This window comes from Caretta caretta, chromosome 11 (assembly GCF_965140235.1).
Source record: "Caretta caretta isolate rCarCar2 chromosome 11, rCarCar1.hap1, whole genome shotgun sequence".
In the NCBI taxonomy this organism is placed as follows: domain Eukaryota; kingdom Metazoa; phylum Chordata; order Testudines; family Cheloniidae; genus Caretta; species Caretta caretta.
This window is the reverse complement of record NC_134216.1, coordinates 59929465-59943415: the sequence shown is the minus strand read 5'-3', so window position 1 is coordinate 59943415 and position 13951 is coordinate 59929465. Positions and strand designations below refer to the sequence as shown.

The window sequence follows — 13951 nt, the reverse complement described above, 5'->3', positions numbered from 1 at the left end:
TATTTGAAAAATACGTAGCTCATGAGGGAAAAACTTGGAAATTAGTAATGCTGAAAAAGAATTAGGAATGAAATTTAAATCAAATTAGGCATGAGTTTGCAATGTGATATAGTAGCAAAAAGGCCCATGTGATTTTTGGTAGTGCAGAGACATTATGATATGGAGCAGGAAAATAATAGCTCTTCTCTATCTGGCTCTGGTATATTTGTACTGTGTGAACATTGTGTTCACTTCTGGGCAATGTGTTAGCAAGGAATTCAGAGAACAGCAGCAAAAATTAACATTGAGCTGGAGAGACTTACTTATAAGGGGGAAAAAAGATACATATAGTTTGGATAAAATACTACTAAAATGGAATTGGGGGGCTACAGCAGGGAGGAGTGCACATAGCTTCTATATTTGAAGAGTATGAACACCAAGTTTGGAGAGGAATTATTTAGAGCACTGCAAAGGAATATAACTAATATAGCTATAGGAGTAATGGGATAGAGAAAAGGCTAAACATCAGTAAAAATTTCCTTAGTAAGACCTCTTAGGCTGTGAAGCAGTCTTTCAAGGGAACAGGTAGAAATGATACATAAGGAACAATCCTCCTGTCCTAGCAGAGGTGGAGTGGATAACCTAATAGGTCTTTTCCATCTTTAGCTTCTATGATTCTATGACAATCTGGACCATGAACTTTTGCTGAGATTACAGCTACTTACAAAAACTCTAACAATCTCTTCTCCATTTAGGGTGATTGGACTCTTTACTCATGGCTTTCTTGCTGGCTATGCTGTGTGGAACATTATTGTAATATACATTCTCGCAGGAAACAAGCTATCCACACTCTCAAACCTGCTAGAGCAGTACAAGGCCTTAGCATATCCTGCTCAGAGTTTCCTTTATTTGTTGTTGGCGATCAGCACAGTTTCAGCCTTTGACAGGTAAAATGTTCATTTGTATAACTTACATAATTTGTATGCCATACATCCCTTTCTAAAGTCATCTAATCACAAAATTTCTTTCTGTGGCACTTTTCTCACTGGTGATAGAACGTACTATAGATTGCTTCATTTGCTGCAGTTCATTTCTGCCTTGCTCTACCTTGACAAAAGAAGATTTATCCTCCATATGTATATATGCCATATATTTTTACATTAAGGGAATGTAGTGGATGCATACACATGTATTTTGCAAAAATAACAGAATGGTAAAGTACTAAAGGAGACAGTTATTTACTGTCTCCCTGTACTGTGTTCAGTGAGCCTTTCTTCCTTGAGTGGATATGTATGTTCCCACTTGTGGTACTTTGTGATAGATCCTTCCTCTTGCGGTGTAAGCTAGAGCGCTTTTGTGCCCGCCGCATCTCCTGTCAGGGTAACTGGTGTTCTGAGGACAAGGCTATATAGGAGAGGAGCATCTTCACCACTTCAGTTGCTTCCAACCATGTGCCTGGTCAGATGTGAAGTACTCCGGTCTCTTTGGAGATTCTTGTTTCTTAGGAATAGTTAGTATTAGCTAATTGTGAAGAGTCTGTGAGTTAGCCCTGATCTACACTACGAGTTTAGGTCGAATTTAGCACCGTTAGGTCGTTTTAACCTTGCACCTGTCCACACGCCAAAGCCATTTTTGTCGACTTACAGGGCTCTTAAAATCGATTTTTGTACTCCTCCCTGACGAGGGGATTAGCGCTAAAATCAACATCGCTGGGTCGAATTTGGGGTAGTGGGATGCAATTTGACGGTATTGGTCTCTGGGAGCTATCCCAGAGTGCTCCATTGTGACCATTCTGGCCAGCACTTTCAACTCAGATACACTAGTCAGATACACAGGAAAAGCCCTGGGAGCTTTTGAATTTCATTTCCTGTTTAGCCAGCATGGCGAGCTCATCGGCACAGGCCACCATGCAGTCCCAGAATCGCAAAAGAGCTCCAGCATGGACTGAATGGGAGGAATTGGATCTGATCGCTTTATGGGGAGACTAATCCGTGCTATCAGAACTCCGTTCCAAAAGACGTAATGCCAATATATATGCCAAAATCTCCAAGGGCAAATGCAAGGTGTTTACAATGCCCACAACTGCAGCGGTGATTGGAGCGGGCTCCCACTTGCAGTGCTATGGTGTATGCACGGGCAATCCAGGAAAAAGGGCGAGAAATGATTGTCTGCCATTGCTCTCACGGATGGAGGGAGGGAATGGTCACTGACGACATGTACCCAAAACCACCCCCGGCTACCTTGTCCGTTATCTCAATTCTTAAAAATTTAATAAAGAAAGAATGCATGGTTTCAAAACAATAGTTACTTTATTTCAAAGGGGGAAGGGTGGTTGTCTTACAGAGAATTAAAATCAACAAAGGGGGTGGGTTTGCATCCAGTAGAAACACACACAACTGTCACACCGTAGCCTAGCCAGTCATGAAACTGGTTTTCAAAGTCTCTGTGATGCGCAGCACGCCTTGCTGTGCTCTTCTAATCGATGTCTGGCTGCTCAAAATCTGATGCCAGGCGATTTGCCTCAATCGACCACCCTGCCATAAACGTCTCCCCCTTACTCTAACAGATATTATGGAGCACACAGCAAGCAGCAATAACAGTGGGAATGTTGGTTGCACTGAGGTCTGACCAACAGCGCCAGCGAGCTTTTAAATGTCCAAAGGCACATTCTGCCACCATTCTGCACTTGCTCAGACTATGATTGAACTGCTCCTTACTACTGTCCAGGCTTCATGAGCCATGGGAGCAAGGGGTAGGCTGGGGTAGGTGCGACCGTGCAGTGCCGCCAGCTGGGAGAGCAGCCTGAGGCATAAGCCTCCGGCTCGCAGGAGATCAGGATAGCAGAGTTGCAGGGGAAGCGGTGGAGAGAGCAAATCACTGTTGATGAGGACAGCTAGCAGTCCTACTGCACAGTCCGCTGCAGAGTTGCAGCAGATCAGGATAGCAGAGTTGCAGCGGAAGCGGTAGAGCCGTTCACCATTGATGCGAAGGCACCCAGGAGCTGCTGCTGTGTGGCCAAAGCAAAAGAGCAAGAGCCCTGGACTTGTTACATGTGGAATGTACGGCTGCAAGATTCTTCACCAGCAACAAAGGACAGGAATATGATGAACCTAAAATCTAAAAAGGCCCGCACATTTCCCAGAGTTGCTATCCTTGATAACAGAACATCAATGATTGCAGCGGCTACTTGGATCACAGCAGCCCCCACAGTAGACTGGCCTGCAACAGCAGTGGTGACAGTGAGCTGAGCGGGCTCCAGCTTGCAGTGCTATGGTGTCTGCGCAGTTAACCCAGGAAAAAGGCCACAAAACGATTGTCTGCCATTGCTTTCATGGAGGGAAGGAGGGGCGACTGACGACATGCACCCAAAACCACCCGCGACAATGTTTTTGCCCCATCAGGCATTACGAGCTCAGCCAGAATTCCAGTGGGCAGTGGAGACTGTGGGATAGCTACCCACAGTCTCCTGCTCAGAAAGTCGATGCTGGCCACGGTACTGTGGACGCACTATGCCAACTTACTGGGTTTAAGGGGGTGCATGCAATCAACTGTATAAAACCACTTCCAAAAAATGGACTTCTATAAAATCGACGTAATTTCATAGTGTAGACATACCCTTAGTGTTTTTCCGGGTTACGAAGGAAATGAAGAAACAGAGGAAGCCAGGACTCAAGAAGTGCAGTTCCAGCATGGCTGTCTTCCCACTATCCATGCAGTGCCTTAAGTGCCTGGGAGAAGGACTGTCTCTTACAGAGTGTTTTATTTGCCAAACCTTTATTCCCAGAGGCCATAAGAATAGGGAGACTCGCAAGAGCTCCTCTTTCTAAAGGAAGGTATTGAGGCTAGATCCTCTGGACCTGCTAAGGTCTTGGATCCTAGCTCTAAGAGGCCAGTCTCTGCCTCTGTGACCTGAATGGCTTCAAGAAGCTGCAACCCCTGTCGGGGCCTGATTTGGTTCCTGCAGATTCCCTCAGTTAAGCCCCCGAGGCTACAGATGTCCAAAGCAAGTGCCATGTGGTTGGATCTAACTGCCCCTGTCTGGAAGAGAGGTTGAGAGAGAGTTTGGCCACTGGTTGTGTACCTTGTTCATCCCAGCTACCTGGACCTGACGGAATTCCTATGGAACAGAATAGGTTCTGACTTCCACTTCTGGATCCAGGAAGATGGAACTGATGTATAAGAATCTGGACCTTCAGCACCTTTAGTTCAGTCTGTCACAGCGTTGAAGAGAAAGAGGCATAGAGACTAAATGATCACTGTTAGCAGTGCTGGTTCCTGGGTATCAGAACTGTCCGATCCATCCGATTCTGACAGGGCCTCTACAGTTCCAAAGTGGAGATCTGTTCCAGACCTGCCTTCAGTAGCAAGGAACATGGATTTATTTATAATGTTGGATCTGAGGTTGTCCACATTGTCACATCCGTTGTCAGTTCCTGGCTCCGTTCGGGCTATATCCTCAGTTCTGGAGAGCTGTGTCACCATGGCAGCCCAAGTTCATCTTCCAGCTCCAGTTCACGTTTTACTTCTGAGTGTGAAACACAAGTCATTCAAAAAGAGGCACGTTATCCTGGTTCCAAGATCTTCTCCCTTGTCTCTTGTTAGGAAGGAGTGATCAGAAGATGCTGCTGGTCTTTTCCCTGGAACACCTTATGCTGCTTCCTCCTGGGACCCCGTACAGGGTCTCCACAAAGAGCTGGATCTCCATACTTCTCTCTGGATCTGCTGTTATCCATGGTGCATTCTGTTTCAGATCTAGACCTGGATCCTTTCCAGGAGGAAGATAGATTAAAAATGCAGAGACTTGTGCCTCTCCTTGTATCACCCTCTGGATCACCTCCTGCAGTCAGAAAAACTAAAGAACATGAGATCGACTGCCTGCTCTTTGGGTATGATTTCCCATGCTAGGAGTAGACCCTCTACTCCTTCTTTCCGGTACCAGAGACAGCTCTACCAAGTCTTCGTGGTTTTACTTTTGTCAGGTCAGAGACATGAAAAATATCAGCAGTCTGCAGCATTCCAGAGCCAGCATAATAAGAGGCCTTTTTCAGCCCGAGGTCTAAATCTGAACAATCCACTTCCTCATCAGCACCTTCATCATGAAACAAGCCTTAATTTTGACAGGATGATTGAAATCAAGAACCAGCCAGTCAGAACCAATCAGCCCCCTTCTTTGGAAAGAGACTAGCTCACTTTATTAACACATGAAGACAAATTATGTTGAATGAATGGGTTTTAGAGATTATGGAAAGGGGCTGTGTCATACAATTCAAAAGATTGATCATCATCCTCCATTACCCCCATACCCATCACTCTTCAGGGACCTCTCTCACAAGGGTGGTATTCTTGCAGAAATAGAAAAATTACTTTGGGTGGGACCAGTTGTGGAGGTCCCCGAATACTGGAGAGGGGGAGAGTCATGGCTGCTATTCCCATTACTTTGTGGTGTGGAAGAAGGATGGGGGGCGGTATTTCATCCGATACGAGACTCGAGTGACTTGAACAAGCACATTTGGAAGTTCCAGTTCCCTATGTTGACATCCCTTCGCTTTCAGTCATGGATTGGTTCACAACTCTTGATTTAAATGACTCATTTTTTCCCTATATCAATTTGTCACGCATTGTAAGTACCTCTGTTTCATGGTGGCCGGATGCCATTTTTAGTACAAGGTGTTTTCTTTTGGCCTCTCCACAGTGCCCAGAATTTTTACAAGATGCCACCCTGTGGTAGAGGCTCATCTGAGGAATGAGGGTATTTTTATTTACCCTTATTTGGATGATTGGCTACTGGAGCTGCTGTATGCAAGGACCTGTTAAGCCATATTGTTTTTACAACTAATCTCTTTTCAGATGTTGGACTTCTTCTCAACCACCCAAAGTCAATTCTCTGTCCTACTGAAAGGATTCCCTTTATAGGCTGTATACCAGACTCTGTGGAAGGGAGGGGTTTTCTACCAGATGAAAGATTTCAGTGGTGTGTCGCTCAAAGAATAAAATTCTTTTTGGGCCTTACGGCAGCCACTACTTATGTGACTCCTTTTGCTTATCTGAGTATGAGACCTATGCAGCATTGAATGTCTTGGGTCTACAGAGCAAGTTGGGACAGCCTCCATATGTTGATCATCATACCTCAGAACATTATAGCCTCCCTGAAATGGTGGTCAGTGAGAGCAGTTGTTCAGAGGTATATAGTTCAGTCTCCTAGATCCATCTCTGATAGTCAAGTTGGATGCTTCAAGCAAGGGTTGCGGGGGGTTCATCTTAATCAGCTGACAGTTCAAGGGCATTCCTTTTATCAGGAGACACCCTGCACATCAGTATGTTGGAATTGAGAACTGTTTGGCCCTGAAGTCATTCCTTCTTCACCTATAAGGGAGGGTGGTGCAGGTGGTGATGGACAGTATGTTGGCAATGTGGAACATCAACAAGCATGGGGTGTTCATTCTGCTCTTGTGTGCAGAGACTGTAAATCTATGGTATTGGGGTATCCTTCCCGATGTCTGTCCTGTGGCCTTGCATCTGGCAAGGTAAAATAATGTAGTTACAGATCGACTTAGCAGAGACAGTGCATGAATGGTCCTTAAAGTATCAGTCGGTTCAGACCATGTTCTTCCGCTGGGATCACCCAGATGTGGACGAGTTTGCAATGAGGTCCAACAAAAAGTGTTGCCTCTTCTATTCCAGAGCGGGCAGAGACAATCTATCTCTGTCAAATGCTTTCCTTCTCCACTGGGGAAAGACTCTAATGTATGCTTCTCCCAAATGATTCTCTTTTCCCTGGTTTCAGAGTAGCAGCCGTGTTAGTCTGTATTCGCAAAAAGAAAAGGAGTACTAGTGGCACCTTAGAGACTAACAAATTTATTTGAGCATAAGCTTTCGTGAGCTATAGCTGAAGCTCACAAAAGCTTATGCTCAAATAAATTTGTTGGTCTCTAAGGTGCCACAAGTACTCCTTTTCTTTTCCCTGGGTTGGCCACATCAACAGTGATTTACCAATCTCCTGCAACTGTACTGCAGAGTCTTTGTGTCTTCCTCTGTCTCCAGACCTGCTGTCTCAGCAGGAGGGAAAGATCTTTTGCCCAGACCTACAGTCTCTTCACCAGATGCTGTGGGTGATTGGACATTCACTCGGTCTGCTCCTGCTTTTCTTTGCTTGTACAGGACATACTAGTTAACTCTAGAAAACAGTCCACTAGAAGCTGTTAGTTTAAATTGGATCAGATTTCAAGCATGGATGAAGGGAAAACCTGATTCCCCTGTATCTGCTTCCATTCCTTGTGTTCTGGAATAATTAATATACTTGAAGTCTTAAGTGTTAACTGATTCATCATTAAAAGTTTATTTGGCAGCCATCTCAGCATATCAGACTTCTAGTTGATGAAAGATCACTGTTTGTTCCGTGAAGGGTTCATGCAGGGTTCATGCACTAGGAAACATTCAGGGCACACCCTGAGTGTTGTGTAGGAGCAGTGCACACACTGCTCCTTCCAAGGACATGAACCATGGGAAGTCGTCCAAAGGACATGAACCGTGGGAAGCCTCCCCAGACTGGGCTCAAGGTCCAAGAGCAAAAAATGTAGTAAATAAAAGCTGGTAAATAAAAATATTAATCAAAGTCATATTATTCCTTTTGCTGTTTCCTTTTGCTGTTAAAGTATGTAATGCGCATAAATAAAAAAAAATTAAAAAAAGGGTAAAAAGCCAACACGGCAGACCAGCCTGCTTGCTTGCTAAAAGCTTTGTTTGTCTTGCATTTAAACCACAACAGTTCCGTGTTTAGTCAAAAGGTTTATCAGATGCATAACACACACACACACACACACACACACACCCACCTACCCCCTGGTTAGAGATCCTGTCCCTTCTTGGGATCTAAATTTGGTATTGCCCATGCTGGTAAAATTGCCCTTTGAACCCTTTGCTGAATGTTCTCTGTATCATTTGATCTATCAAGATGGCTTTCATTATCCCCTTCAGAGTGAGAGAATTGAATACCATTTTGGCTGATCCAACTTTCACTTTTTTTCATAAACAGAGGAGTTCTCTGACCTGATCCCAGGCTTTTACTTAAGGTGGTATCTGATTTTCACATCAAGCAGACAATTAATTTGCTGTTTTCCCCGAGGCCTTGCTCTAATAAAGAGGATGCCAGAAGGACCCTTGCTTATTATATAGATAGAACTAAGAGGTTTTGTAAATTATCAAGATTGTTTGTGTCTTATGCTAAAAATTGAAAGGGTTATATGGTTTCTTTCCAGACTGTATCTCTATGGATTAACGATGTATTGCTGAATGTTACACACTAGCAAAAGTTCCTATACCTGCTTTGATTCTATCATTGTGGCTTCTTCCTTCGCTTGTCTTAGGGAGGTGCCAGTTGCTGAAATTTGCAGAGCTGCTGCCTGGACTTCCAGTAAACATTATGCCTTGGACATGGCCTCTAGGGTAGGCACTGGATTTGGTAAAGCGGTGCTAGTCTATTCAATTAGGACTCTGTTCCACCTCCAGGTCAGTTTTCAGCACTGCCTATCGCTCTATCCCTTAAGAGGGAATATGCAGAACCACGCAAAGAAGAACTTAAGGTTACTTCCTTGTAACCAAGGTTCTTTGAGATTGCTCTGCATATTCACTCTTCCCACCTGACTTTCTCTCTGTCAGAGTCTTTGTTTGTTTGGTTTCTCTGGCTTTGTGGTAGAAGGAACTGAAGTGATGAGGGCACCTTACCCCTATACAGCCTTGTCTTCAGAATGTCAGTAACTGAGAGGAGAGGCATAGGAGGCAGGGCATGAGAATGCTTCTTACACTGCTGGAAGAACTTTCTACCACGAGGTGGCTCAGTACCCGTAAGTGTACATACACAGAGCCATCCTGAAGAAATTTTATTATAAGTAAATGATTTCATTTCTTTATATTTATATAATATATCTGTCCAGGGTTGACTTGGCTAAAGCATCAGTAGCAGTGCGAGGCTTCCTGACCCTGGATCCAGCAGCCATAGCCTCTTTCTGTGAGTATACAGCAGACCATAACATTCAGTAGCAGAAAATTACAGCCTTTATGCATCTTGGCATACGTTTTCAGTGCTGAATTTAAACATGCAATCTACAGTACTGTTAATGGAAATTTCATCCCTAATTGTTCCCTACTTTAAAAAAATTTACATTACTGTATTAAATATTATCACTTCAGTCTGTTAGATAAAAATGGAGGGTCAAAGAGCTGAATGTTTCACTAACTATTTAAAAGTAAAAGTTTGGAATGAGTGGTGGGATTTGTAGTTCTTCTGAATCCTTTTTCTCTTCCTTACCCCTTGTAATGTATTTTTTTCCATTTTGAATGCAGCACATGTACGAAGTAGAACAAGAATAATGACATATCCCTTTGACTTAGCCAGCAGGTGGTTAGTGGCCTTGGTCAGGATGGTAGAATGCAGGGGGCAGAAGGCAGATTTGAGAGATTAAGGAGAGTGCTGGAGAAGAAGACTGGGCAGTGGAAGTGAGCAGCACATTCTATGATTTTGGAGACAGTGGGGTGGAGGGAGAGAGAGAGAGCATTATTAAAAATCATTATTTTGTGACTAGATAGTGTTTTATGTAAAATTAGTGAAAGCTGCACATTTCTTTCCATTTATCCCAGTATACTTTGTTGCTCTCATCTTGTCTCTGAGCCAGCAGATGACAAGTGACAGAATCAACCTCTATACACCACCTTCGGAGAATGGGAGCCTCTGGTAGGAAATCTAAATAGCATTATTTTTTAACATTTTCTTGCCCCTTCTATGACACAGACCATGTAAGAATGTTTAATTAACATTGGTTTAGTGATGTCATGTAGTACACATCTAAGTGTTATAAAAGATTCCCAAAACTAAACCTGTCCTAATATTTTTGCATTTGAGACCTTAAACTGAGCCCTTGATGACTTTGAGAATTGAGGGTGTTTAGCAACTCACAATAGGGCTCACTGTGTCTAATGGTTAAATGTATCCTTTATACACCTTAATTGGCTTTGTCCTCAGGCCCCTGTTTTGGAAGTGACCAAACTGTGAAATGGCACATCACAGAGATGGCACATTTTCTTTCCTGGAGCAGATCAATCTGTGGAGTGCCAGTGTCTTTTTTGGAGGAGATTATCTATTCTCTCTAACAAATTAGGGAAAAGTGCCATAAAAAGACACTAAACAAGAGGCTACTACAGAATTATCGGCCTTTGTGTAGAAAGACCATCGCTTCTTGGAGGGTGGGCCAGTAGTTGAGACAGAATCAAATTTCATGTTCCTAGTCTGTAGTCTTCATGGCTCTCAGAGACAGTCCTTCAACAAGGTGTCATACTCCTTTCTAGGCAGGACAGCTGTCTGGAATGCAGCCCTTAGGGAAGTTCAGACAAGTGTTCAACACAAAGTAAAAACAGAATTGGTAATTTGATATAGACATATCCCACTCTGTCACAGTCATAATTAAAAGTTTGTCTCCTCTGCAAATTTTACTACCTCACTACTCATTCCCCTTTCCAGATCATTAATAAATATATTAAACAACACTGGGTCTAATATGGAACCTTGAGGCCCCCTGTTGTTAACCTTTTGCCAGGATGACAATTGACCATTTAATCCTGCTCCTTTATTTTCTGTCTCCCAGCTAGGGAAGTGGGTTAGTGATGAAATCTAACTTGAACACTCACTCCATGCTAAGTAGTGGGGCTTCTCAGTTGCATCATAGCCTTTGGTATTCACTCTCCTCTACAGCCCGTCAGATCCCAAAACCTTTAGAGCAGGGGTGGCCAACCTATGGCTCCAGAGCCACATGCGGCTCTTCAGAAGTTAATATGTGGCTCCTTGTATAGGCACCGACTCCGGGGCTGGAGCTACAGGTGCCAACTTTCCAGTGTGCTGGGGGGTGCTCATTGCTCAACCCCTTGCTCTGCCACAGGCCCAGCCCCCAGTCCACCCCTTCCCACCCCGTCTCCTGAGCCTGCCATGCCCTCTTCCCTCCTGCATGCCATGAAACAGCTGATCAGGGAGGTGTGGGGAGGGCTGCTGGTGGGTGGGAGGTGCTGGGAGCAGGGGCAAGGGAGCTGATGGATGGGGGCAGCTGACATATTTCTGTGGCTCTTTTTGTACATTGGTAAATTCTGGCTCCTTCTGAGGCTCAGGTTGGCCACCCCTGCTTTAGAGCATGAGGTGAGAAACATTTGTTGTTCAGTATTTGATTTTGTTTTTGTTTGGTGTTTTTAATTTCTCCAGTTAAAGCATCTAGCTGCCAGAGTGCTACATGGTAGAAGTTGTTAAAATAATAATATATACACACCAGGAAAAGCCTCACTATCTTCACCCTAATAAGTATCTAATGCTTTTCTCAGGACTGCAGGTGCAGAGGAACAGATTCTTCAGCCATGGATTGTGGTGAATCTGGTGGTGGCCCTTCTAGTTGGGCTATCGTGGCTCTTCTTATCTTACCGACCAGAGCTAGATCACAGTGAAGGTATGGAACATTAAGCCTAGAGGAAAGTTGGAGACTGCTATGTTCCTTTGGCCCTCCCAGATCTACTCTGTTCTGTGTTCAGAACTGGTCCTTAGAAATGTATCAGTGCTATAGTTAAGGGTAAAATAGCATTATAATTCTATTATAATCCTTTTTTCTCCTTCTCTCTCTCTCTCCCTCTGAATACTCAGAACTTTCCAAAGAATTCACTTCTTGGAATTAAATTGTCCTTTGTTGTTCTCTTCTGATTATTTTTTTTTAAATTTGAGGAAATAATACTGTCATTTTTGAATGCTGTAGGATGGAATTTTTCCCCCTGTGTGTGTTAAACAAACAAGGAAACCTAACCAGTAATTTGTCCTGGCTAACGCAAAATAAGATGACTTTTGAAATATGAGGGAGGGAAGGAGGGAAGCATGACTTTGATTTTAAAAAAGTTCAAACCATTTGAAAATTATGTACTCTGCTTATATATTAGAAGACTATATATTATGTTTTAAAGTGCACATTTCATGAATGACGTTTGTTGAATGTATGTACAATACTGCTTGGGCAGCAAATTCTTTTTAACAGACCAGAAAAGCAGGCGTAGTCCTTACCTAGACCTTCCTACACCGTCAAACTCCCCCTGTCCAGTGATACAGGCCCATTAATCTCCCTCACACAGCAATAGTGCGTCATTTATTATGTTATGATTGAATTACTTATTCAGTTCAAATTTTGCAGGCTTTGAATGTACTGGGTCCTCCAGAGCTCAGGGACAGTGCATAGTCCCCTTGTCTGTTTGGTGCAGAGCCTGGATGCTGCTCTGTTATCTCGGAATGGGGCTAGTGCCCTTTGGTGTCAGGATCAGGAACTAAAAGGTTGCTTAATGCTACCTTTGCCACTCCTCCCAGACTTGTACAGAGCACAGCTTAGCCAGTCCAGTGAACCTACAGTGAATATGTAGGTTGCTTGGGTTTCAATCACATGTCAACTGATGTCACCAAAAAAATCCCCTTTGATAGTATTTTGTAGATTTATGGAGCTTTAAAATATTTCTTCAAGCTGCTTTACAACATTTAACAACTTTTTATATCTCAGTTCCCTGCTGTCCCCTACTCCCTTTCCTGGTGTCATTCATACGTGTTGGGAGGGGAGTTGAAATTCAAAAATCCAGCTGGATTTTTAAATCTTTGGACTGCAAGCAATATATAATAGTATTATTGAAAAGAGCCTTAGAAATGGGGAAGCTGAGACACAAAGAGGTGAAATTGACTTTCCCAAGGTGAGCCGATGGCATGGTCTGGCCCAGAACTCCTCCGTGTTTCCGGGCGCTAACCACTGACTAGAGGACAGTGCCTTAAAAGTTTTGAGAGAGAAATTCTGAGAAGGTTCATCTCAGGACTATCTTAAACAGACTGAAGGAAACTCAAAACTATTCAAAAACAGTCTAACAAGCTCATACTTCATTGAGTAAAAAAAAAATCGCCATCTGAAACAGCATATGGAGGTCATCAGCAAATGTGGTGGATCCAGCTATATGCTGAAGTATATTTTTTTCCTCAGCTAAATGTGCTGCCAGCTAGATAAAAATTGATAATATTCTAAATTGAATTCTGCTTTCTGATTGTAATGTAATTTTAAAAACTTTCTAATGTTGACTTGTCTGGTTAGTTTATTTTGCTGTTTGTATTTTTGATAATGTCACTAGTCCAAATGGAGGATACTGCTGTGTGGGGGTTTGCTGGCATTGAACATTCCTCATCGTACTAAGGCTTTTAGTACAATGGCAGCTTGGTGGGGACAGGGATGTCGCTTGCCATTATCAAGGTGTTGGTATTATTACTTAGAAGACAACTCAAAGAGGAAGTTTGGAGAAAAGCAGGAGAAAATATTCAGCAATCATTTATATGGTTTTTCACTAAAGCATTTAAAAATACTGATTTTCTTTCTCTTCCAGAACTGATGTTTCATGCTGAAGTAGAAGAATTTCCTCAGCTGGATAAAGGCCTCACTGTCCAGTCGTAGTGCAGAAAATGCATTTTCATATACTGTAGCTGAGACTGAGGACTTAGCACTTATACGTATTATACCTGTATATAATGCTTTTCTACAAAACAAAATTTGTATTTTTGTACATTGTTTTATATATATTTGTTGCTGATGGATCTTTTATTTTAATTATGCTATTTTAAAATATTCCAAAGATTTTTGAAAATAGAACTATAAAAAATGTTATATATTTTTTTTCTGATAAAGTGAGTCTTTTCTGGGAGATAAACTCAAAACTAGTTTGGTAAACATCACTACCTAGATAGCACGGGAAGAAGACTGATGGGATACAAAAGATCAGATGGGCAAATGCTTTTGTGAGTAGCATTTTTTTTTATCCTCAGCCAGTTGCATTTCGGTGTTGATGCTAATGTCAGCTCATCTGATTAGGATGTATTACTTGGTTAAATATTTTTAAAGATCAAAACACAAGTCATCTTATGAAAAAAATAGTAGAATAA

General features: G+C 42.7%; 1 protein-coding gene across 1 annotated transcript in view; it reads left to right on the top strand.

Moving 5' to 3' along the window:
* TMEM237 (transmembrane protein 237) overlaps positions 1-13696 on the top strand; it is a 30127-nt gene extending 16431 nt beyond the window's left edge. Inside the window, exons 9-13 of the mRNA XM_048869922.2 lie at positions 735-926; positions 8910-8983; positions 9613-9706; positions 11335-11456; positions 13399-13696. Of these exons, the coding sequence (XP_048725879.2) occupies positions 735-926; positions 8910-8983; positions 9613-9706; positions 11335-11456; positions 13399-13466 (550 nt within the window). The 3' untranslated portion in view covers positions 13467-13696. The remainder of the gene's footprint in view (positions 1-734; positions 927-8909; positions 8984-9612; positions 9707-11334; positions 11457-13398) is intronic.
* The last annotated feature ends 255 nt before the right edge of the window (positions 13697-13951 follow it).